Source organism: Labeo rohita, chromosome 5, assembly GCF_022985175.1.
Source record: "Labeo rohita strain BAU-BD-2019 chromosome 5, IGBB_LRoh.1.0, whole genome shotgun sequence".
NCBI lineage: Eukaryota > Metazoa > Chordata > Actinopteri > Cypriniformes > Cyprinidae > Labeo > Labeo rohita.
The window spans coordinates 33,073,875-33,098,635 of record NC_066873.1 but is presented as its reverse complement, the minus strand read 5'-3'; the positions used below and the strand labels follow the sequence as shown (position 1 = coordinate 33,098,635).

The 24,761-nt window shown below is 36.1% G+C and overlaps 3 protein-coding genes across 5 annotated transcripts in view; 2 read left to right on the top strand and 1 right to left on the bottom strand.

Moving 5' to 3' along the window:
- LOC127165052 (transcriptional regulator ATRX-like) overlaps positions 1-8,619 on the top strand; it is a 31,751-nt gene extending 23,132 nt beyond the window's left edge. The window contains exons 25-34 of one of the 2 annotated variants that reach the window (XM_051109324.1): positions 1,278-1,363; positions 1,708-1,844; positions 1,956-2,097; positions 2,492-2,589; positions 2,675-2,783; positions 2,870-3,047; positions 4,044-4,211; positions 4,290-4,439; positions 7,844-7,900; positions 7,981-8,619. In XM_051109324.1, coding sequence (XP_050965281.1) covers positions 1,278-1,363; positions 1,708-1,844; positions 1,956-2,097; positions 2,492-2,589; positions 2,675-2,783; positions 2,870-3,047; positions 4,044-4,211; positions 4,290-4,439; positions 7,844-7,900; positions 7,981-8,178 — 1,323 coding nt within the window. In that variant the 3' untranslated portion in view covers positions 8,179-8,619. Of the gene's footprint in view, positions 1-1,277; positions 1,364-1,704; positions 1,845-1,955; positions 2,098-2,491; positions 2,590-2,674; positions 2,784-2,869; positions 3,048-4,043; positions 4,212-4,289; positions 4,440-7,843; positions 7,901-7,980 lie in introns of both variants that reach the window. The other variant, XM_051109323.1, reaches the window with a different exon arrangement.
- A 66-nt stretch (positions 8,620-8,685) lies between these two features.
- zdhhc15a (zinc finger DHHC-type palmitoyltransferase 15a) lies at positions 8,686-19,675 on the top strand. 2 transcript variants are annotated; one of them, XM_051109338.1, is made up of 12 exons: positions 8,686-8,860; positions 9,548-9,574; positions 9,707-9,801; positions 11,398-11,518; positions 13,927-13,996; positions 14,443-14,475; positions 14,707-14,827; positions 15,081-15,213; positions 15,296-15,422; positions 18,491-18,591; positions 19,149-19,207; positions 19,322-19,675. In XM_051109338.1, exons 1-11 carry the CDS (start codon positions 8,743-8,745, stop codon positions 19,190-19,192), a joined length of 990 nt encoding a protein of 329 aa, XP_050965295.1. In that variant the 5' UTR covers positions 8,686-8,742; the 3' UTR covers positions 19,193-19,207; positions 19,322-19,675. The 2 variants fall into 2 exon arrangements, with proteins under 2 accessions (XP_050965295.1, XP_050965294.1); XM_051109337.1 differs by having other exon boundaries at positions 14,698-14,827.
- A 40-nt stretch (positions 19,676-19,715) lies between these two features.
- Positions 19,716-23,790, bottom strand: uprt (uracil phosphoribosyltransferase (FUR1) homolog (S. cerevisiae)). Its single transcript, XM_051109343.1, has 7 exons — positions 23,362-23,790; positions 23,072-23,114; positions 22,705-22,774; positions 22,514-22,576; positions 22,252-22,413; positions 21,549-21,647; positions 19,716-20,158 (listed from the first exon to the last, which is right to left on the bottom strand). Exons 1-7 carry the CDS (start codon positions 23,610-23,612, stop codon positions 20,052-20,054), a joined length of 795 nt encoding a protein of 264 aa, XP_050965300.1. The 5' UTR covers positions 23,613-23,790; the 3' UTR covers positions 19,716-20,051.
- Between the last annotated feature and the right edge of the window lie 971 nt (positions 23,791-24,761).

The window sequence follows — 24,761 nt, the reverse complement described above, 5'->3', positions numbered from 1 at the left end:
TAGAGACTTTTCATTAAGACCCTAAAGAATCATATCAACTTGTGGAAAATGGGCATCCGATGACCCCTTTAAACGTACACAGTTTAACAGCAGTTTATTAAAAGTTTATTATTATACAAAATTTAATTAAGGCCCTATGAAATCCATTTTTTATTTTTACCAAATTCTGTTTTCTATTCATTTTCTGGATTCCATTTTATTATTTTACAAAATTGTAATAATCAAAATCATGTCTAATTAATTGATTTAATACATTTTTTTTTTTTTTTTTTTAGAAAAACTGTGTTATGCATTTACTTTTTTTAGGTAAATAAATTCTGGTAAAAACTATTTCTGGTAAATTTTCCTTAAATACTGTTTTAATAACAATTTCATTATTAGTAGTACTATCATTACATTCAGTAATATATTTCTGTCAGTTTCTTCAAGTTAAACTAAACTTTTATTTTGATGGGTTGCTGTGAAGTTGCTGTTTGTATATTATCTGACTATATATATATTTTTATAGTCAAAAAAAAAAATGGTAAAATGCTCAGGAAGTGACTCTCAGAACAGTTCTAGAGATTATGTCCTCATATATTGAGGTGACAGAGGCTGAAAACACCGCAAGCGTCTCTTCAGTATGTGTGTAGTAAACGAAACCATGCATCTGCACCATTCATTCACGCAGAGTCACGCAGAACATGCAGGATTCATATTTAAATAGTCTTTTTGCAGCTTAATATTCACAGACACTAGTCCATATTGCATTTTTATTTAAGTGTACTGACCTACTCTGACCTTCTTTTGATTTATTCATCCAAAATTGGGCAAATTCTGTGACACTCCGTTAATCCAAAAAAAAAAAAAATATTAAGCAACGCAACAGTTTTCAATATTGATGATAATAAGAAATGTTTCTTGAGCACCAAATCAGCAAATTAGAATGACTTCTGAAGACTTCTGTGGCAGGAGTAATGCTGAAAAGTTTACATTTTAAAAATGTATTAAAATAGAAAAATGCTTTTAAATCGTATGCACAGTACTTCAGTAATAAATCAGTTAATTCAGTCAGTTACTAATTACAGCAACCAATTTTTACTAATTACAGCAACTCCTATGCTCACCTTGGTAAGCATAGGAGTTAAAACATTTAACAGTCTTACTGAACCTGAACATTTGAATAATAGCGTACAAACATCATGCCTCATTTTTACGAGCATCCTATCAGTGGTCACTGATTTTTCTCCATTACTGATGACAAGAAAACAAGTTGCTGTACTTCTGTTGTGATGCAGGGCAAAGAGGAAGGGCCTGCTCCTGTCTTCACAGGTCTGGGTGCAGGTTTGGTGAGCGATTCTGCAAAGCCAAATGACTCTGAAGGGTATGCTGTGTTTCGTATCAGATTTGAATATTTCCCGTACCACTAATGTGCCTCATGCTTTTGTGCAATATTAGACATCACAGCTAGAGTATCTCTGAACTGAAGAGCAAAAATCATTTGTCCTTCTAAACAATGTATATTAAAGAAATAGAGAATATTTTGTTTTGGAAGCAATTGGTAAATGTGAGGTTGCTGCATGTAAGATAATCACAGCCAATCAGAACGTAGTTGATATGAAACATACAGTTATGTGAAACCAATGAGACATCTGCTTGAATGTCTCCTCCACTGGAGTCCAGGTTTCCTCTGATGGTTATGATGCCAACATGTCTGTCTTTCAGAAGAGCGGCAGCAACCACAGGCTTAGTGGGTGATGGAGAGAAAAATACTGATCCAGTCTCCTTGGACAGTGGGGCCAATCAAATCCCTCAAAATCCACAAAATCCTGATGTCACAAACACAGCCACAATGGGAATTTCTGGTAGGCAAACTGGTGGCAAAACAGTCTCTCTCTTTCTCTCTCCTTTAATCCGCCTCTTTTTGTTTTGTATGTCTGTCTCATTCTTAGTGTCTCTCTCTGTCTATTGTTCAGGATTTGTTGTGGGTAACGGGCCATCTGCCGACTGGTATCTGCCGTTTGTAACAGCGGCTGATGCCAAAGTGCTGGAGCATTCTGGGAAATTGCAGTTGCTACTGGAGATTTTACACTGGGCAGAGGAACTACAGGACAAAGTGTGAGGAACACATTCTTGAATAGAAGTAGTACTTATCAAAACTTATCATTGGCTGTTATATTCATATAACCCACTGTTCAAAAGAAAACATTTTCAAATTGATCAAACAATGATGGTAAAGACTTTGCCATCACAAGAATAAATTGCATTTTAAAATATTCAAATAGAATAATAAATTAGAATAGAATAGAATAGAATAGAATAGAATAAAATAGAAAGAAAATAGAATAAATTGCAATATTTCATAATATTACTGTTTTACTGTATTTTGGATCAAATAAATGCAGCCTTGATGAGCATAGAAGATGTCTTTCAGTAATATTTAAAAAATCATTCCAACCTCAAATGTTCAGAGTGACACTCAGTTTTCATGAATGCTGTTTGCTTTTTTCAGGTTGGTGTTTAGTCAGTCTCTGATATCACTGGACCTTATTGAGAGTTTCCTCCTGTATGCAGATGAGACCAGGGGAAATATATGTTGTCCATACAAAGGTAAATAACAGTTTATACAGGGGAAATGTCATTTGTTCATTTAACATTGTTGTGCAAAAGAGTGTGTTTGTTTGTCTGTTGTCAGGAAACAAATCGTGGGTTAAAAATAAAGACTATTATCGTTTGGACGGCACCACCAGTGCTTGTGCTCGCAAGAGATGGGCTCAGGAGTTTAACAACACCAAAAACATAAGGTATATATATATAAAAAAAATAATCAACATCGAATTTAAGCTGTCTGCATTTCTTGTCCTGACTCTTTCTGTTTTCTCTGTGTCAGAGGGAGGTTGTTTCTGATCTCCACTCGTGCGGGGTCTCTGGGAATCAATCTGGTCGCTGCAAACCGGGTTGTGGTGTTTGATGCCTGCTGGAATCCGTCATATGACATCCAGAGCATCTTCAGAGTCTACCGCTTTGGACAGAAAAAAACTGTATATGTGTACCGTTTTCTGGCCCAGGTATACACGTACAGTACAAATGACAAATTTTTGGGATAAATAAATAAATGTTATATTCAGATATTTTTTTATATTTTAAAGACGATGTTCTCTAGTGGATTATTATTTTATCTTTTTAGTTTTTATTTCTTTTCCATTTTTAGATATTAATTTTCATTTTTAAATTTAAATTTAATTTTCATGAAGATTTTATTACTATTGAGAAATGTCTTAGTTTTTTTATGTATAAATTTTAAATATATACTATGTACTATATATACAACTATATATATAAGTCTCTTCTGCTCACCAAACCTGCATTTATTTGATCCAAATCACAGCAAAAAGAGTAAATTTTTTTCAATATTTGTACTATTTAAAATAACTTTTCTATTTGAATATATTTTAAAATATAATTTATTCCTGTAATCAAAGCTGAATTTTCAGCTTCATTACTGAAGTCTTCATTGTCACGTGATCCTTCAAAAATCATTGTATTCTGATTTGCTGTTCAAGATTTTATTACTATTATTATCAATATTTAAAACAATTGAATAACTTTGATGAATAGAAAGATCCAAAGATCAGCATTTATCTGAAATAAAAAGCTTTTGTAACATTATACACTATACCAATCAAAAGCTAAGAGTCAGTATAATTATTTTTTTCCTATTCCTTCAGCTGTTTTCAACATAATAATGTTTTTTGAGCAGCAAATCAGAATATTAGAATGATTTCTAGAACGATCATGTGACTTGAGTAATGATGCTAAAACCTTGTTATTCAAATAGAAAACATTTATTTATTTTAAATAGTAAAAATATTTCAAAATTTTATTGTTTTGCTGTACTTTGGATCAAATAAATGCCAGCTTGGTGAGCATTAAAAAACAATACAAATTTTTGACTGGTAGTGTATTTCGAGCATTATTTTATACTTTTTTTCATAGCTTTAAGTTAACGTATACTATATGTATACTATTTTCTTATATTTTTAATGTGGCCTTTTTGTGTGTAGGGGACGATGGAACAGAACATTTATGAGCGGCAAGTTGCTAAACAGTCTCTGTCCTCTCGTGTTCTGGACCAGCAGCAGATTCAGAGACACTTCACACACAGTCAGTTAAGTGAGCTGTACTGCTTCCGGCCAGACCTACGGCCCAGTAAACACACAGAAATGCCTGTGGTAAGCACACATAAATGCACCTGCTATGGTACAGACAGCAAACAGATACACAGATGACTATAAGGTTTTGTCTTCCAGGATGACCTGTTGGCCCAGCTGCTGCAGAGCTGTGAGCAGCTCATAGTAAGTTATCATGAGCACAACTCACTGTTAGACCACCGGGAGGAAGAGGAGCTGAGCGAGGAAGAGCGCAGAGCGGCCTGGGATGAATACCGTGCAGAAAAGAAGGTAAGTCTGCAAGTCAGTGGTTTTCAAACTGTGGTATGGAGCGCCCTCAGGTGGTACACGTCGCAAACCTGCTAATTTACACTTAACCCCACTTATATACAGTGGAGATCAAAATTAGAGAACCTATAATTTCCTCAGTTTCAAAGTCACGGCTTAGTCCTATTTTAAATTATCCTAACAGGAGTATAAGGGCAGTTTTTAAGCATATTTTGTAAATTGTATTCTGAAGCATAGTATAAAAAACTTGAAGGAGGTATTTGGAAATGAACTCTGATCAAAATTAGAGAGCACTTACAGATACCTCCAAGTTATTGGTGTAAATCTGGCACCTGGTGCTAATTTTCTTAATTATATGACAAACCATATTTAACTGGCAGCATTCCTTCAATTCTCACTGAGATTGTAAGATGACAAGCCACTCTAAGGTGACTGAAACCCTGCGACAGGAGGTTGTCCAGATGAAGGCCAAAGGAATGACACTTTCAGCCATTGCAAGAGAAGTTGGTCATTCCAAATCTACGATTTCTAGAATTTTGCAGGTTTAAAATTTCACAAATTCATTCAAGACCCTCCAAATACTTGTCCACTTAAGACAATTGCACAAGACACAATAATGCAGGGACTCTCAATGGGGAATGGGCTCAACACTACAGCTGGAATTGCTTGCCGGTTCAGTGCTGAACAGGGTAAGTTTCTGTCTCTGCATTTTTAAGAGAAGTCGGACTGAAAGCGCACTCTGCAGTGACCAAGCCTCTCATCAGCAGACAGAACTTGACCAAAGTTCACTTTAGAGATGAGAAAAAATAATTTATTTGAGTCTGTTATTGTGAGTTCTGTCAAACTGAGAAAAGACTGAACCCAATGCTGAAGCAAGTGTGTAAAGAAGTCAGAAAGGAAGTGAAAGGTAGAAAATGAAGTGTCATGGTTTAGGGGATGTTTTCTGCAGCAAGAGTTGGGCCTCTTAAACAGATACATGGCGGGGTGAATGCAAATGTTTGTCAGAACCTCATTCAGCAACATGCAGTTCTTTCCTGCAAGCATCTCCCAATCAACCAGCAATTTTCATGCAAGGCAATGCACCCTTCACACTGAAGGGTAAAGCAGTTCCTTGAAGCTGAAAACACTGAAAATAATAAAATGGTTGGCCCAGAGTCCTGATCTGAACCTGATTGAAAATCACTGGAAAATGCTTGGTGACAAAGTTATGGCTGAGAAGCCCACTGCAGTAAGCAAACTATAAAGAAGAGTGGACCAAGAGCACACCATCGCAGTCTGAGAAACTAGTCCTTTGGTGGAGAAGGGGAAAATGCCCCTTACTACCAGTAAATGGAAATCTTAAAGAGCAGGCCATATGATATTTTAAAGAGTCTTAATATTGTGTTGAAGTCCCAAACAACAGGTTTAAATGCATCTAAGGTCAGAAAACATTGTAATTTTCTCAAAATATACAGTCATTTCTCAATGATTTCAAAACTCTGCTCTGATTGGTCAGCTGGCCAAGCCTGTTGTGATTGGTACAGAGAGGAGTACTCAAGCAAGTTAGCGAGCGCGACCATCTGTGTTGCTGGTTGTTTTTGATGTCCGCGGGTTGAAGCAACCCCAATAACGTCATATTTAGCCCCTGGAATGTGAATTTATCAGGGGAACCACAACAAAAAAAATGTGTATTTTATACACCGGAATGCATTTTTTAGCGGGGAACCCCCCTCGAAACACGATTGGGCATGTTTTAGGCTAGTTTTGAGTAGCAATTGGCTGGGGTTTGATGTGAAAACCTGGCAACCCTGGCTACCATTGTCAAAGCATGCACCAAAACAATCCGTTTTGTAGTGTAGTGCACCAATCCGTTCTTAAAATAATGACATAAACATTTTGTTTAACACTTATGCAAGCAAATCGTGCCCATGGCTAAAGTTTAGTTGCTAAACTGTAAAGCCTTGACAAAACAATGGCTGCGTCCGAAAGCTCTAAAACGCTGTCTTCGCAGGCAGCATTCCAAGGCAGGAAGGCATCAAGGCACATCTGAATACAAATTTGATTTTACTTCCTGTCTCCGGAGGTACCTTCTTCTGATCGAATTTTGAAGGCAGCATAAATGTATCCTTCACTGCCTTAGATATCCCACAATTCTGTGACGGTTGGGTTAAAAAAATAAAGATGGCATCTGAAAGTTGCATTTGGTGATCAGTTTGTGTGTAAATGTATATTTCTAACTTTTTGCACGTTTGGTGTTATTTCTAGCGAGAAATCAATATTATAGTATCTAAATATTTGTTTAGTTATCATCAAAACGTTCTATTTTGTTGTAGATCATTAAACCGTTACGCTGCCTCAGAAGCCTGTCCGAAATCAGTTTCATGAGGTGCCTTCATGCAAAAACACTGCCTGCAAAGTCATTGACTGATAAGGCAGCAAGTCAGCTGTTTAGGCTTTCAGACACAGCCAATATTGGTGGATACGTTAGCCGAGTGCTAACGTGACTAACTGATGAAACAATGTTTGTAAACCAAAATATGTCTATTCTTTATTATTAAACAAAGTATTTAGGCCATCTACAATAATCAACACATTTTTAGGATATAGGTGGTTTACAGCGAATTATTAGAATTATTTCTGTATAACAGTTATATTGTGGTTTACCTGGAAACCTGAAACTGTGTTAGGTATGTATCACATATTAGCACAAAAACGTTGATATTTCGAGCACTCAGTTGAAAATGTACACACAACGCATTAATCGTACTTACAGGTTGTGGTTCAGAGACACTTGTTAGTCCAAATAAAGAAGTTTAGAAACCAACGAAGATAAAAGCCAAGATTAGAGAAGCAGTCCTTGGTAAAATGACGAGCACACAACAAAAGGTTTGAATTGTGTTGCTGTGGTATCATGGAAAAAAATTAATTTTAACCACTAATTTACATCATCTTTCGGGAATAAAAACAGAACAAACTTGGTTACGCAGCACAGAGTACATCATCTTCTCGACATGATGTAAACACAGTAACTAGCGGAAGTGTTTGTGGACAAGTCAGACTGTTCATATTTCGCGGGCAGGCGGGATTATGCAAATGTGCTACATAGTGACGTATATTGTTATCAGGCAAAAGATTTGAAAATATATTGACTCGTTAAGGCAGCTCTTTCTTTTGAGAGGCAATCTTTATCATGCACTTTTTTTGATAAACAACTTTGCAGACTGTTTACATTGAAAGATAGCTATGTTACAAAGTGCAAAAAAAAGATATTTTTTGAAAACCCCTATGACCCACTCTTTTATTCTTACATACCAAGCATACCAAGACATTTTGGACAATGCTATGCTTCCAGCTTTGTGAAAAACATTTCTATTCTAGCATAACACTGTATGTACATCAGCCCATTCATCATGACTTGTCTCTTTCAGGCCTCTGTACAGAACTCCAATGAACCTGCCCCCAAAAACATCAACCAGGGATTACAGGTACATTTTGCATTCTGTGTATCAAACAGGAATTTGGAGCCACAGACTGCAGTGCTAACAGTATGTCTTTATCTTCTCAGTTCTTTCATCTTCAGCAGGCTCTGGCTTCTCGAAACTTAGCCTTTTTAACCAACAGTGTTCCTTCAACAACTTCATTGCCTGTGAAACAAGCCACTGGCCAACGTTCTGCTGCTTGGAGCACATATAACAACACCAACATCTCATTTCGACTTGAGCAACCCAATGTGGTTTCCTCAGGTTCAAAGACAAACACATAACCTGGTCCCGCTCTCCTCCGAAAACACAGTTTGTGTTGGACTTGTTATCAATAAGCTGCTGTAAATATCGGCAATATGAATGTAACTTTAGCATCAGAACACTGAATGGAGACCTGCTGTCAGAATTACTACTGAGTGTGACTTAAATTTGAATCTCAAAGCAACACTACTTCTTTACTGTACTTGAATGGTGTGTCTGAGACCGTCTGCGTTTCTAGCTACCTCAAGACCAGTTTGAGTATGAAGACTAGTCCTCAGCACAAGTATGTGCTTTTGGACACAAACAGTGGGGTTCAGTAGCCTGCATACAGAGTCTGTTGCTAATACATTTTGTGTTTATTAAAAAATAGAATAATTTCGTTTAAAATTTCAGCGCTCAGTTTGTGTTACGAGCATTCTTTGTTCAATTGCTTTGTATTAGAAATAAAGACATAAAAATCACTTGCTGTGTCCTGCGGGGGCGCTGTTTCTCTTATTACTTTACTTCATTACTATGGACTCGTAGCTTCAGTCACAGATTGTCCCGAGATAGGGAGACTTGCACCGGTCCCGGCGGTCGGCGTGATGCTTCTGCCTGCGTGTCTCCGGCGCTGTGCGCGACTTCTCTACTGGATCCCGGTTACGATCATTATGATGGTTGTGATGTGGTCATACTACGCGTATGTCGTGCACTTCTGTTGGAGTGAGTATTATTTTTGAAAAATCTTTCAAGTTTAGAGTTTAGTGACGCAGATTTCGTAATATCAGAAAACAGGTGATATCAAAGTGTAATGACATTGTTTCAGTGTCTGTAACTCTGTTTTTCGCGATATATTTCTCAACTTTTATGAACTTAATCAAATGTACTTAAAATATCCACCATCACCACCCCAGCCTCTTATAATGTTAGTGCAAAAAGCTAAATATTGATTTAAAATGTTGCAATTACACACAAATGTAGAAATGCATAACTCGATAGTCATTCACGAAGAAAAAGGAAGCCTGTATACTGATCTACGGTAACTTTAGTCATCATTTGAAGTGGATCAAAATCTTTTAAGTTGGCCTAAAACCACAACAGTACCCGTTCTTGTCTTAGGACAACTTTGATTAACTTTTTTGATCCACTTCAAATGTTGACCACTATATTTTGTGCGTTATTAGTGCGTGTTATTTAACATACAGATTGTTGTAGTGATATCAGCCCAGTAGCTCATTGTCTTATTGTTTAAAATGATTGTCCTCTTTGATTTAGAAAGACATAGAGCATCAGTTAAAATTCTGAATCTGTATAATCTATTCAGAAGTTAATTAACGTATGTATTAACAGTTAAAAATATTGACAGCTGTTCTAAATGACTGCGTTGACTATTGTTCATATTTGTGACAGTTCTGATCACCTGTGCAACCCAGAGAGGTATGAAACATTTACAGTGTGTTTTTCTAGATATTTATTGTATGAAAATAAGCAGTTCAAATGTTTGAATGAACAAAACCTGACGTTTGCTTCCCGTTATTTTGATTGATAATCTTGTATATTCTCCCTCAGTGGTGTTCCTTTGCCTGTTCCACCTGTGCTTTGGAATGTTCTCATGGTCATTTTGGAAAACACTGTCCACTCCACCATCCTCTCCTTCTGTGGAGGTACAGTAGCATCATAAATTGATGGTTCAACAAGGTTCTTTTTTGGAATTTGTTGAACCATCAAGTTCCAGAAAACAAGTTCCTTTTCTGAGCTTGACACCTATGGCTTTTATATGTTGTACGATAGTAACACCATGCTTTTTTTGTACACACATCATGAAATAACCATTCTTTGAAATATCTAAGTACCACATAAACATTATCTGATAGTATGACTGGTACCATAACAGCATGGCTGTAACCACCATAGAATGTGACGAGGCCACCACAACCCCCCAAATACTCAGATATGGACAAAATTTCTCCACCAATATTTCATATTCTTCACTCTCAGAAAAAAAAAAAAAACATTAAAAAAAAAAAAGCTGTCACTGGGGCAATACCTTTTAAAAAGGTACATCTTTGTACCTTATTTACCCCTAGAAGGTGCATATTATTACCTGAAGTGCACATATCAGTATCTTTATGATAAATATTAGTACCTTTTGAAAGGGTACCACACTAAGTGACAACTTTTATACCTTATTTTATGAGACTGTCGATGCTGCTCTGCTGAACTCACTTATGCACTGTCCTGTTTGTTGTTAGGATGACAAAAAGTTTTAGAAGTTACATTTTTAAGCTTTGCAGTTTAACAATGCTCTACCATGTCAAAATTATTGAGATGACCAATCAAATCAATGAAGACTGGTAAAAAAAAAATTGTGAGGTGCTATGTAACAGCTAAACATACAATATTTGTGATGTTTTACTATAGAAATGTAAATGACAGATAGTAATATCCAGTTATTGAGTCTACTACTAGTCTGTGAATTGAAAATAGAGGCGATCATTTACATGAATGATGTAATTCTTAATTGAATGTAATTGAAATGTTAATGAAGCCTTTTAGGTACATTAGGTGTAAGATGAAGGAATATATGTGTGAAATATATTTTAGATAAAAGACAGATTACAATAAATTCTAGTTCACAGAAATAAGCCTATGGATGAGACTTTTGTTACATTAGCTGCTATAGGGAAATAATGAGAAGAATAACAACATGCAGTAAATGGTAAAACTCTTTGCACTACAAACCAGTGTGCTCATAATTAAGGTAATACATTAAAATAACATGGTAAGACACACCAGTTTGCAGTGTCATGCAGCACAGTGAGCTGTTTTGTACAGCTGAAGCCAGACCCATAAAATTTAACAATGGCCACGTCCACTCTTAAGGGAAGAAAAAGGTGGATAAATCCCTTAAAATTCTTTGGTTGTGTAATTTCTTATTTCTTTCAATAAAATACCCACCCCACACACACACACAAATAATGGTCACGGCCTTGTGTCAATGTACGGTAGTATACCATAGTACTTTTTGTCTAGGGGAATTTAAACTGCTCCTCATTTCTACTGGCTTCACCCCCACAGAAGCGATAAGTAGACTTGGACTCTTACGGGGGTCAGGCTGTCCACATGCAAGTTATTCAAGTCAGGCATGTCATACGTGACAAATGAGCGTAAAAGGAACCCCTCTCCCTCTCAGAGCACTGCCATCTAATTTGCTAATTGTATGTGTGTGTGTTTGTGTGTGCGCGGGTGTCTGTGTTCAGTTTCAGCTCTCCTCTTCAGACTCACTGCTCTATGAGCAGGAACGTGGCGGTATGGAGAAGAGTCAGATTCTTCTAGAAATCTCCCACAAGCTTCCAGTTCACACACGTACAGCAACCGGAGGTCAGGAAACCCGTCAGAACTATAACAAATATACACAACAATAACATCTCAAAACTTAACTGGATCCGGTCCAAACGTAACTCGATTCACACTGAACCTGTAAGCATTAACCTGTCCCATCAGCACCATGTAATTGAGGGAAGACACTGAACTCTAGATTACTCCAGGGACACTGAATCTGCAATTAGTGCATTTTGAATGGCTTTCAGTGTAAAGCATCTGCACCATGTTAGAAGGTTAGAAGGCATCAGTGCTTTGTAACACAGGGGAATCTGGGATGCCAGTACTGAATATTTAGCACTATGGCAAGAGAAATTATATTTAAAGTTTGTACATTTTAGTAAATCAGTAACATTCGGTTCAAGCATTGTAGCCTGTTTCGTGAAACAAATGACTTTGAGTTTGGTTTATTGATTTTTCAAACAGACTCAAAAAGATGAGTTGCCTTTTAAGTCAATATCAAACACTGCCTTAATTTTCAGAATTAGCAAAGAAGGATTTTTTTTTCCATATGTACACAAAAAGATAATTATAACTGAAACACACCCAAATGAATTGGAATCGGATTGAATTGCATAATCTGTATTAATACCCAGCCCTGCAACAAAGTAAAATTTAAAGAAGAAGTCCACTTCCAGAACAACAATTTACAGATAATGTACTCAGTCCCTTGTCATCCAAGATGTTCATGTCTTTCTTTCTTCAGTCGTAAAGAAATTGTTTTTTGAGGAAAACATTGCAGGATTTTTCTCCATATAATGGACTGCTATTGTGCCCAAAATTTTAACTTGCAAAATGCAGTTTAAATGTGGCTTCAAACGATCCCAAATGTGGTTGTAAACTATTCTAGCTGAGGAAAAAGGGTCTTATCTAGAGAAACGATTGGTTATTTTCATAAAAAATAATACAATTTATATACTTTTTAATGCTAAACATTCGTCTTGTCTTACTCTCCCTGAACCCTATGTATTCTAGCTCAAGACAGTTAGGGCATGTCAAAAACTCCGACCACATTTTCCCCCTTAACTTCAAAATCGTCCTATATCACTGTTTTACCTTTTTTAAGGTAAGGGTGTTTGATCTCTTTTGCATGTTCACTTTGCAGAGACTGGGTTGGTACTTCTGCACCGATGTAGAATGATTTTGAAATGATTTTTGAAGTTGAGGGTTTTTTTTGAGTTTTTCGACATACCCTAACTGTCTTGAGCTAGAATACATAAAGTTCAGGGAGAGTAAGACAAGACGAGCGTTTGAGATTAAAAAGTATTTAAATTGTATTTTTTTAATCGTTTCGCTAGATCAAGAAGTCATTTTCCTTTAACACAAAGTAAACAGCTTGACAAGTGATCAATTCACCAGCAACATTCATCAACAAACAAATCCAACAAACAAGAGAAAAAAAGTGAATAATAAATGTTTATTTTATAGATAGATTAGCATGTACTGACAGTAATTTGTGAGTAATTTTTTTTTATTTGTGAATCATACATAATTTTACAAACAGCAAAGGTGTTTTACCTGAATGGCCACTAGACTTTATTTAAAAGCAACTGGACTATTTTATTTTTTTTGTTAGTTTGGTGACTAAGCATTAAGGTATGGAAACCCATTTCCACCACTAAATAGAAAACTTTTTTTCTCAGAATTACGTGATACAAACTCGCAATTCTGACTTCTTTCTAAAAATTGTGAGAAATAAACTTGCAATTTTGAGTTATAAAATCAGAATTGTGAGAGATAAATTTGCAAATCTGACTTTTTTCTCAGAATTGCATGATATAAACTCGCAACTGTGAGTTGTAAAGACAGAATTGCGAGGTAAAAATTTGAATTTGTGAGAAAAAAAAGTCAGAATTGTCAAGATATAAACTTGCAGATAAAAAAGTCAGAATTGTGAGACACAAACTTGCAATTGCAAGAAAAGGTCAGAGTTGTGAGATACAAACTAGCATTTGTGAGAACAAAGTCAGAATTGCGAGATACAAACTCAGATTTGAGAGAGAAAAAAGTGAGAATTGCAGGTTTTCTCTCGGAATTGAGTTTATATCACGCAGTTCTGACTTTAGAACTCATAATTGCCAGTTTACATCTCTCAATTCTAAGAGAAAAATCAGAATTGTGAGAGAAAGTTAAAAATGTTTTTAGTTTTTATTCAGTGGTGGAAACAGGCTTCCATACTACAGCACCTACTTTATTTGCTCTGATTTTCTTAGATTTGGTGAATTTGTTTTGAAGCCATCTACTTAACCGAGACATAATTTATAGTCACTTTAAATCATTGAGATGAATGATGAAACTTGAACGAAAACGTGTATACCAGTCTGTTATCACAGAGGGAATCCATTTACCTAAATGTTGGAGAAAATGTTATTTATTTATTTGGTTGTTTGTGTGTGTGTTCATCTCAGCTATCAGGTTCTGTCATCACTGCCAATTGATAAAACCAGATCGCTGCCATCACTGTTCTGTCTGCCAAATGTAAGAATCGCTCTCTCTCTCTCTCTCTCTCTCCATTTCTGTGTGCGTATCAGTGCATCTCCCACTCATCTACGCACTCTTCCCCTAATGAAAGGGAGACGTAGAAATGCGATCTGTGGGTGAGTGTGTGTGTGATAATTACAGGATGTTGTTGAAGCGCTTGGTCACATTTATTTGAGTGGACACAGTGAATCTTCTCAAATGAGTTTCGCTCTGTCAATATCAGGTTCCCGTCCTTTGATTAAAGTCCAGGTCTGAGTGTGTGAGAGAGAGTGAATGAGATGGAGAAAAAGAATGACTATGTGTGTATGTGGAGATTTTGAGAGTGTGTGTGTGTGTTGTGTGTGTCTGATTACACTGGGTTTTTTATTATTATTTAATGAGAATTGTTCCTGTGGCCTGTGCACTTCACTCCTGCGGTCTGTCTCTTTCTTTTTTTTCTGTAGGTGTGTGCTGAAGATGGATCATCATTGCCCATGGTTTGTAAACTGGCTGTTGAAATCAAAAGTGAAGTAGCCCTACTTTCTGAATGCTTATTACTTTCTGGTGCATTTATTGGAAATCTGAGTCAAATAGTTATTTAGGCATTCATTTACTTGCATTCAAGAAGTAAAATGGCTATTTACATTGACTTAAAAATGCTTAACATGTTGCATTTTTAAAAAGGTGACATTTATTCTTTTCTTTGTGTGTGTTGTGAGTATGTTTAGGCTGAATAACTGTATTGGATTCTCCAACTATAAGTTCTTCATGCTCTTCCTGCTCTACTCACTCCTGTATTGCCTAATCATCGTTGCAACAGTTACACCAACTTTCATCGAACTGTGGCTGGTGAGTGACATTTTTTAGCAAGATTCAAGCTTACACTTTTGAGTGGTAGAGACTAGCCCAGATAACATTTCCAAAGATCACCAACAGTTGCTTGGAATCAAATATATGTAATATACTCTGAATTCTACACACACATTCTTATAAAATGTATAGCTTCAATGCAAAGTCACTTTGGATAAAAGTGAATAAATGTGCAGTATAAAGTATTCTTGAATTACACTCTGCTCTCTCTTGCTCTCTCTCTCTCTCTCAGGGCAAACTGTTTGATAGTTGTGTTAAACTGCATGTTTTGTTCCTGACACTGGTGTCGGCCATGTTTGCTGTCACCCTGTGTTTTTTGCTCCTTTTCCACATCTGGCTTCTCACCAGCAACAAAACTACTCTTGGTAAAATGCGCTTTTCACATATTCACATATTTTCTATAAGATTTTGTAGAGCTCATAACATCTCTCACCATCTTTCTGTCAGAGTGGTTGTCAGTCCCCTTTTTTGCGGATGGACCAGCAAGCGAGGCATTTGATGTGGGTGTCTGGGCGAACTTCTTACAGGTGTTTGGGAAGAAAAAGAGTCTCTGGCCATTTCCAGTGTTCAGCAGGTCAGTATGAAGCAGCAGTAATTGTTCTGACTCTGAGAACTTGATGCATTAAAGGAACCGTATGTAAGAAATTTATTTCAGTAAATCATAAAATGGCCCTGACATGTCACTAGACATTAAGAAATCGTGTTCATTTCAAATACTTATATCACTGACAACAGTGGTCCGGCCAGGATATTGTCATTTAAAAGTGAAAGTTGCAGCCCTCAACTGATGTTGATGTTGTCATGTTGTGTTTTGGTCTGAGGCGCCACCCTCCAGCTATCTACCAATCACGAAGTCAGTAGAGTTTCGTCATCCGGGTTGGCAGCTCTGCTCTAGTTACAGCTGCAGCTACGAACGTGTCGGATAAAACATGTATAAAGTTACGAAACCTAAAAGACCTCGTTATGAATCCGAAGTACGTCGTGACAAAGTTCGAAATAAAACAAGGATTTGTATAGGAGATGCCTTTGACAGATGGAGACGGCTGAAAACGGAGAAGAATTTTGTTGGTATAGGCTAAAAGCCCCATGCTTCCCTACACAGTGGATTTTCCACAGTCGCCCGTGCTAAATGCGTTCATAAAAAGCTTTATATCGCACCACTAGCACGGTATGAAAACAATCTATGTTCGGACTGAAATGTGGTATTACAGTACATCTTTACAAAATATTTGGCTAATCGCCTTTAGTAAATTTTTGCGACACATAATTACTTCACAAAACATCTCTCGTGAAGCATAAACAAGTAACAGAAGAAAAAAGAAACTTATTGTGTAGAACTCGTCACTTGCCATTGGAAGCTCCTTGTAGCAGCCTACGTTCCTGCAGAATCCTGCAGCTTAGCTGGCAACCTCGAGTCAGGGGGAGGGGGAGGGGATACGCCCTTCTACAGTATTTTGAAAGTGATTGCAGTACCAGTTTTGGCCACAATCCTACATACGGTTCCTTTAAACCTGTAAACACTACACTTAAGATTAAGACAAATAATTTTTGCAGTTAGTAATAATAATAGTAACATAGGTTACTGTTCACACGTTTGGGGGTCAGTACAATTTTTTTTTAAATAAATGACTACTTTTATCCAGCAAGAACATTCAGCAACACATTAAATTGATCAAAATTGACAGTGAAACATTTGTATTCTTACAAGAGAATTATGTTTCAAACAAATGCTTTTACATTTTATTCATCAAAGAATACACAAAAATAATAAACAGCACAACTGTTATCAACACTGATAACAATAAATTATCAACAACAATAAATAAAAAAAAATTTTAAGTATCAAATCAGCATTTCTGCATTGAAATTAAGCTTTGCCATCACTGGATTCAATAAAATAAAATGTGTATATATATTTTTTTAATTTTTTAATATTATAATAAAAAGTAGTTGTTATAAATCACAATATTACTGTTTTACTGATCAAATAAATGTGGCCTTGGTAAGTATCCCTAGTAAAAAAAAAAAAATAAAATAAATTAAAAAAGTAATGTATTTAAAATACATTTATTTCATACTAAGTATAGTTCAAATCAATTAAGATATTTACTGACATATCGCTCAAGACTAATATAATTATTGTATTTAATTTTATTTGGAGTATCACTTGTTCACAATGCATGTTTCTTAATATTAAGCTTAAAATGTTTTAATGTCAAATCCCTTTTCAAATGTTTACATACACTTGATTCTTAATACTGTGTTTTCCACAATGACTATATGATTTTGAGATCCATCTTTTCACACTGAGGACAACTGAGGGACTCATATGCAACTATTACAGAAGGTTCAAACACTCACTGATGCTCCAGAAGGAAAAACTATGCATTAAGAGCCAGAGGGTAAAAACTTTTGAACAGAATGGAGATGTGTACATTTTTGTTTATTTTGCCTAAACATCATAGTTTTTCATTTAGTACTGCACTTCAGAAGCTACAGAAGACAGTTACATGTTTCCCGTAAGACGACAAAAATTAAAATTTACCCTGAATTTTAAATTGAAAAAGTTTTCACCCCTAGGCAAAATAAACAAAAAATGTACACATCTTCATTCTGTTCAAAAGTTTTCACCCTCTGGCTCTTAATGCATCGTTTCTCCTTCTGGAGCATCAGTGAGTGTTTGAACCTTCTTTAATAGTTGCATATGAGTCCCACAGTTGTCCTCAGTGTGAAAAGATGGATCTCAGAATCATACAGTCATTGTTGGAAAGGGTTTAAATATACAAAAATGTTACACCAAAGAATCTGTGGGACCTGAAGGATTTTTCTGAAGAACAGCAGGCAGTTTAACTGTTCAGGACAAACAAGGGACTCATTAACAACTATCACTAAAATAAAAAAACACAGTCGTGGATCACACAGTTGTTTTAAAGGAGAAGTCCACTTCCAAAACAAAGATTCACATATAATGTACTCACGCACCCCCAGGTCATCCAAGATGTTCATGTCCTTCTTTCTTCAGTTGTAAAGAAATTGTTTTTTAAAAGAAAACATTTCTGCATTTTTCTCCATATAATGGACTGATATGGTGCCAGCAGTTTAAATGCGGCTTCAAACGATCCCAAATGCGGTTGTAAACGATCCCAGCCAAGAAAGAAGGGTCTTATCTAGTGAAACGACCGGTTATTTTCATTTAAAAAAATACAATTTAAATACTTTTTAATCTCAAACGATGGTTGTTTATATAATGCTTACCATCTTATATCATATTGGTATTGCCACCATTTAACTAAAGAAATTTCATCAGCCACTCTGGTCTGTTTTTACAGTGACGTTAAATGAATTTTAGTCACTCTGCTTCATATTTTGTTTAACGACACTGCTTACCCATCGCAAAATCACCGTAAGCTCAGCGTGAGAGTGAAAAACACTTCCTGATAATAACATTTTCCAGTTTTCAGATTGAAATGCCAGTATTGATAAATTTCAATACCATTTTTTCTTTCTTCAAGTCTCACATTTCCCTATTTAATCAAATGTCAGCAGAGGAATTTAAGATGTGCGTGATTTATTTTGGTGTAATGCCACAACACAGATGTCATAGCTTATGTTAACAAACAGTTTCGATTGTGTCTGTTACAGTCAAGGGGATGGACACTCTTTCCCCTTGAGATGGCAGATGTCATCTCACAGTCCTTTAGTGACGAATGGAAATGGACATTGTTTCATGGAGGGAAGTGTGGGTAAGACACATTTTCTGAATCTTATTTCATAAGTCAGTCAACAGTCAATTGTGTTTACTAGTTCATCAGTCAGAGCCTTGTTTGTCAGTTTGTAGAGAGTAATCTAATTTTGTGTCACTGCTGTAGTCAGAATGGTTTGGCAAATCTTTTATTTAGAAGAAGACCGAATTTATCCCAGTTCTCACGCTGTCTCTGAAGGTGATCTCCCTTTCTGCTTCTGTCATTAACTTAAGTGTGCTATCACAAAGAGTAGGATTACGAACACACTTACTCTAAAATTCCCCTACTGATGTAAAACAAACCAAACAGCACTTGGAATAGTCATTTTTAAAATTCTCAGAAGTAACTGGCAGTTAAAGAGAAAAGTGTAAGGAATCTTTTGCTGTAATACAAACATTTTTGTTTTCATTTATTTTGCGATTCGAGTCATTTTGGAAAAAGGAGGAGGTTCAGACTGCAAGTGTATACTGCCCTCTTAAGGCCAAACCAGTGCTGCACAACCCGATCAAAAATTCTAATTTGAGCTATTTGTCTGCCTCATTCTGTGCTGCCATCAGTCTCACCTGAGGGGGTCTCTGTTACCATAGCAGTGGATGACTAGCGGTAATGAAAGAAGGTATGAGAAATGATTGTTCTACTTTCCAAGGACACCTACAAAGCAGCAGCCTTCAAGTGTTCAGATGTAGTAGAAATTAAGTTATATAATATAAACCGTTCTTTGTGTTCGTAGGTTGACAGAATGTGTCATGTGACGTTGTCACAGTGAGTCTCTCAACTGGGGCGATTTCAGAAAGATCTCAATCACAGGTTAAGCTTACAGGAGTGGCGGGCAGCCCTCCGGGAGACGAGGGTGAGGGTGAAAACCTGCCCACATGCTCAGTTTTCACCTGGAACACTTCTTGCAGGAGCGATCAGGTCTCCGAAACCTCTCTTTTACTGATCAGGGTGTGAGAGAGCTTTATCAGGTGTCCATGCTGAGTGATAGTGTTTTAAATTTATTATTTTGTGTTAAAATGGTGTTTTTATGTTGTGGGAATAGATTCTACCTTTATAATAAAATGCTACTACATAGCATCTTACATGAGCAGATTTTATATACATACGAAACAATACAACTTATTTAATACAAAATATTTTATTTGTATTTTTGTTTTGCATCATTATTGATTGTTTAGAAACAGTCTAGAACACAGTTTGTTTTAATCCTGGTAGTATCATGGATAAGCACATGTATTTGGAGGTTTACATTTGCTCATATTAAGCATGGATAAATACATAATAATAACAACCAATAAAAATACAGAGGCCAGCCCTGATGAACCAATCACACACACACACACTGACACTTTCTGTGGGCTGGTCAGGCTTTACCATATGGATTAAAAAAAGAAAAGAAAACAAAAAACATGCAAGCCACTTCAACTGAATCCAAGTTGAACGTGTGTGCAATTGGTGGGATGTCAGTCTGTGCCGAAATACCTCTGGCCGAAGTGTGTCGGAGCGACAGCGTGTACTTCAGTTGTCAGTATAGTGATGTCAGGAAACTCCTGAACAATGGACCGTGCACCTGTACACAGCATTATTTAAAAAGGGACATGCATAAGCAGAAATAAATACTTTTATTCTGCAAGGATGCAATAAATTGCATAAAATTAAAAGAGACACTATATCTACAATAAAATATTGATATTTATAAGACATTTATAATAATAAAGAATTCTATTTAAAAAAAAAAAAAAAAAAACTGCTGAACTTTCAGTTCTTCAACAAAAAAAGTGTCAAAAGAATAGTTCGCCCAAAACTGAAAATTATTAATTACTCATCCTCATGTCATTTCAAACCCGTAAGATCTTCGTCCATCTTCAGAACACAAATTAAGATATTTTTGATGAAATTCAAGAGCTTTCTGACGAAACGCAACTGACGCATTCAAGGTCCAGAAAGGTAGTAAAGACATGGTTAAAATAGTCCAGGTGACATCAGCGGCTCAACCGTAAACCTTCTGAATCTACAAGAATATTTTTGTGCGCAAAGAAAACAAAAATGACTTTATTCAACAATTTCAAAATTTTTTTTTTTTTTTTTTTACATAATATATTCAAAAAGAGGAGATGCAACCAAGTACCTCAGGAATGTTAAGTGTTAAATCCTTTTATTCTCAGAAAACCACATGGGTACAAAAAAAAAATTCAGCTAAATAGGATGTCAGAAATACTTTCATCCAGATTTTAACAATATTTTTCTTGTACATTATTTCTGTGACAGAAAATATGTTAAAAATATAAAGTACTTTTAAGGTTGAACCGCTGATGTCACATGGACTGTTTTATCGGTCCTTGTTATATTTCTGAGTCTTGAATGTGGTAGTCACATTGCTGTTTATGCAGGGTCAGAAAGCTCTCGGATTTCATAAAAAAATATCTTAATTTGTGTTCTGAAGATGAACGAAGGTCTTACGGATTTGGAACGACACGAGGGTGAGTAATTAATGACAGAATTTATATTTTTTGGGTGAACTTTCCCTTTAGGCAGCAATTTATCATCACTGATAATGTTTCTTGTGACACTAAAGACTGGAGCTACTAAATCTTCAGCTTTCCCCATCACATTAATAAATTATATTATAAAATATTAAAATTGAAAAGTTATTTTAAATTATATTTCACAATATTGCTCATTTTACTGTATTTTTGAATAATACACATCTTTAAAAATCAACCCCAAACTTTTGAATGGTGGTGTATATAAAAAAATATTATAAATGAATGAGTATATTCCAAACACTGGGTTTAGATTTGCAGCCGAGTTGGCATTGTTTTATAAATGTTCTTTATTTGAGAGTTAAAGATTAAAATGTAGTAAGAAAGGCAAATTAATACAGATATTTGTCATGTAACTGATTTATGAATGGGAATACAGATCAAGTGTTCACTGTTTGCTCTGTGTGCACGTCTTACCGTGTGGAGTGGAGAACAGACTCAGTAGTATGATATGTTTGGCCTGCAGGCCGTGTTCATTCAGCACCCGCACCGCTTCTATTACAGTGTTGCCTGTACCTAAACACATATTTACACAACAATGAATTGTCTTTTAATGCCATATGTGACCTTGGACCACAAAACCAATCATAAAAATTGTATTTATACATCATCTGAAAGCTGAATAAATAGCTATCCATTGATGTATGGTTTGTTAGGATAGGATAATATTTGGTTGAGATACAACTATTTGAAAATCTGGAATCTGAGGGTGAAAAAAAAAAATAAAAAAATCAATATTGAGAAAGTTTTCCAAATGAAGTTCTTAGCAATGCATATTACTAATCAAAAATTAAGTTTTTATATATTTATGATAAGAAATTTAGAAAATATCTTCATGGAACATGATCTTTACTTAATATCCTAATTATTTTTGGCATAAAAGAAAAATAGATCATTTTGACCCACACAATGTATTGTTGGCTATTGCTGCAAATATACACGTGCTGCTTAAGACTGGTTTTGTGGTCCACGGTCACATATTTGGAGTACTTACAGGTAGGCCCAGATGAAATTTCAATTCATGTCACTCTCATTCATTCTTTTTCAACAAATGATTTATACAGTACCATGACCCCAAATCTGTGCCAGCTTTGTCTTGTTATAGAGGTCAAGTACTTACTAAGTATAGGGTACATGAGCAGAACCTTTCTTCGGCTGATGTCAGGAGGGAACTTTGCATAGTAAACTTTGGCCTTTTGTGTCTCCTCATCACTCTGGATCAGAATCTTCCCAATACGGATTGACCTACAGCAATCTCTTAGGCCTTGCTCCATGGCCTCGCCTGCTCACACAATACATGCGTTTTGTATCAGTATAAAGGGCATGCGCACTAAATAGGGCTGTTTTTTCACCAGGACTTAGTGTGACCGAAAGAGACTCACCACTTCTCATGATGCTAACCCCACAGTTGCCCTTTTCAAACTTCACACCCTCATATTTATGTCCTGCATAAGGAGTACAGAATGAACCTTTTATTTGCAAAAACTCAACAGCCGATGGTGGCAATGTCATATTAATATGCAAAAAGGATTACAGTGAGCGGGGGAATTATTCGTCATGGTAACAGGCTCACCTGTTGGTGTGGTTACAGTGCATTCACTGTATGGAAGCTGATTGAGACCCTCCTCCACCACTAATCTTATCTGGAAGCCAAACAAACAACCAATCAGATTCAAATTGAAGGGTAGAAAACCAAATACAGAACATGTGAGCCACTCTGCTAATTTTACAATACAAAAACAATCAAGTGGATTCTTGATAATACATTCAAATGAAATAGAAATCAAGGAACGTGAATGTTAAATTGCAATCAGTCATACATTCATACATGCTTACTGAAAAATAAGTATGTAAGTTGCCTTTATAAAGATAATAGCTAGTTCGTTTGATATGTTGACATGTTAACACAAGACTACTATTATTTTAACAGTTTTGCTTACCAATCTGTCAGCACAGAACACAAAATCACCTCTACTGGTAGTTCTGAGTGAAACAAGGAGGAAAAGTTGCAATGTGACAAGCTGTTGCAATATATGATACATGTATGTGCAACAAAATGACATGACACTATATCCCAGTTTATTCCATGTACGTTTTAGATACTTTCTGGTAAGTTACAGGTTTATGTTCTTGTACACCACAGGTACATATGATACAGATCTGGCCTAAATATGAGATACGCAATGTGCACTCAATACAAATCCGGTTCAAAAGCGGACTGGACACTCACTTGTCCCGAATGATTGTCTGAAGTTCTCGTATTTGGTCATTTAATGGCAAGAGTTTCAGCTGAGGTCCTATTTGTCGCTGGACGTCGCTCGCGGTTTGGTTTTCGCACGGTTTCGTGTCATCCGGACAGGTCTCGGCAGCAGTACTGCTGCTGTGGGCGAAGCGGACGTGCTTAGCGGCGTGCTCAGGGCTCTCACTGTTATTCAGCTGCTGGTTATGGCACGGCATCTTCTCGATAAGATCCGTTTCCATAGGACTAAAACCACGAAAAGAAAAGAAGAAAACGCTACGCTAAACCACCTGGTCCACTTAAATAATTTCTGTTCCACGGATGATGTGCTCAGTGAATCTTCTGTACCACTATCTCGCCATGTCTATGGCCGAGCGGAGGAAACGCATGATGATACATAACGTACGCTCCCGGGAGCAACAACCGCACGTCATATCCTCTCTTCACATGATTGGCTAGACGTCATGCCAGTCTAAAGCTCATTGACGTAAGGGGCGGGACACTGCGGCCTTCATTCAAACAAACCCGTCAGAGACGCTGAGTAAGTGACTGGTGAACAGTGGATTGTGATGCTTTTTAATACCTCATGATTTAATAAGGCTAATTACAAGGTTAAATATAAATATAATTTTATAGAACAATGATTTAGTTCACACATGTCAGATATACAAAAAGAGCTATATAACTGAGCATCTGTGTGTTTGAATGCAGTTGCCGTTGTCTAATATACAAGAGGACCAATGATTGATTGATTTGGTAACAATTTACAATAATCTTAACCTTAACTAACAAGAACAATACATTTATTACACAGTTTATTAGTCTTTGGTAATGTTAGTTAATAAAAATACAGTCGTTCATTGTTAGTTCATGTTAGTTCACAGTGCATGAACTAATGTTAACAAACACAACTTGTGATTTTAATAATGCATTAGTAAATGCTGAAATTAATATTAACCAAGATTTAAAAATGCTGTAGAAGTATTGTTCATGTTAACTAATGTAGTTAACTAATGTACTTTATTGTAAAGTGTTAGCATTTATTTATTACTGGGTTTTTCTTATTGATCTAGAGATATGTGGTTTTTCTACATATTTACATGGCTTTCAAATCCCCTCGCTGATTGACTGATTGATTGATTAAGTTGTTTTTGTTTGTTTGAGTAACTGCATATGTAATACAAGTGTCATAAAGATTTTTTATTTTCAATATGATGGATTTTTCTTAATTATGGAGTTCAAATTCCCTTTTTCATGTACACTACCAGTCAAAAGTTTTTGAACAGTAAGATTTTGAATGTTTTTCTTTTAAGTCTTTTTGACTCTTCTGCTCACCAAGCCTGCATTTATTTGATCCAAAGTACAGCAAAAGCAGTAATATTGTAAAATAT

What these genes read in the sequence shown, in the direction of transcription:
- zdhhc15a (XM_051109337.1), top strand. Translation starts at nt 8,743, where the DNA reads ATGCTTCTGCCTGCGTGTCTCCGGCGCTGTGCGCGACTTCTCTACTGG. An exon ending in TGTCGTGCACTTCTGTTGGA is followed by an intron (nt 8,861 to 9,547) that starts GTGAGTATTATT and finishes TATTTGTGACAG; the next exon opens with TTCTGATCACCTGTGCAACC. An exon ending in CACTGTTCTGTCTGCCAAAT is followed by an intron (nt 13,997 to 14,442) that starts GTAAGAATCGCT and finishes TTTTTTCTGTAG; the next exon opens with GTGTGTGCTGAAGATGGATC.
- uprt (XM_051109343.1), bottom strand. Translation starts at nt 23,612, where the DNA reads ATGGAAACGGATCTTATCGAGAAGATGCCGTGCCATAACCAGCAGCTG. An exon ending in GGTTAGCATCATGAGAAGTG is followed by an intron (nt 22,414 to 22,513) that starts GTGAGTCTCTTT and finishes TTGTGTGAGCAG; the next exon opens with GCGAGGCCATGGAGCAAGGC. An exon ending in TCTGTTCTCCACTCCACACG is followed by an intron (nt 20,159 to 21,548) that starts GTAAGACGTGCA and finishes TGCTGTGTACAG; the next exon opens with GTGCACGGTCCATTGTTCAG.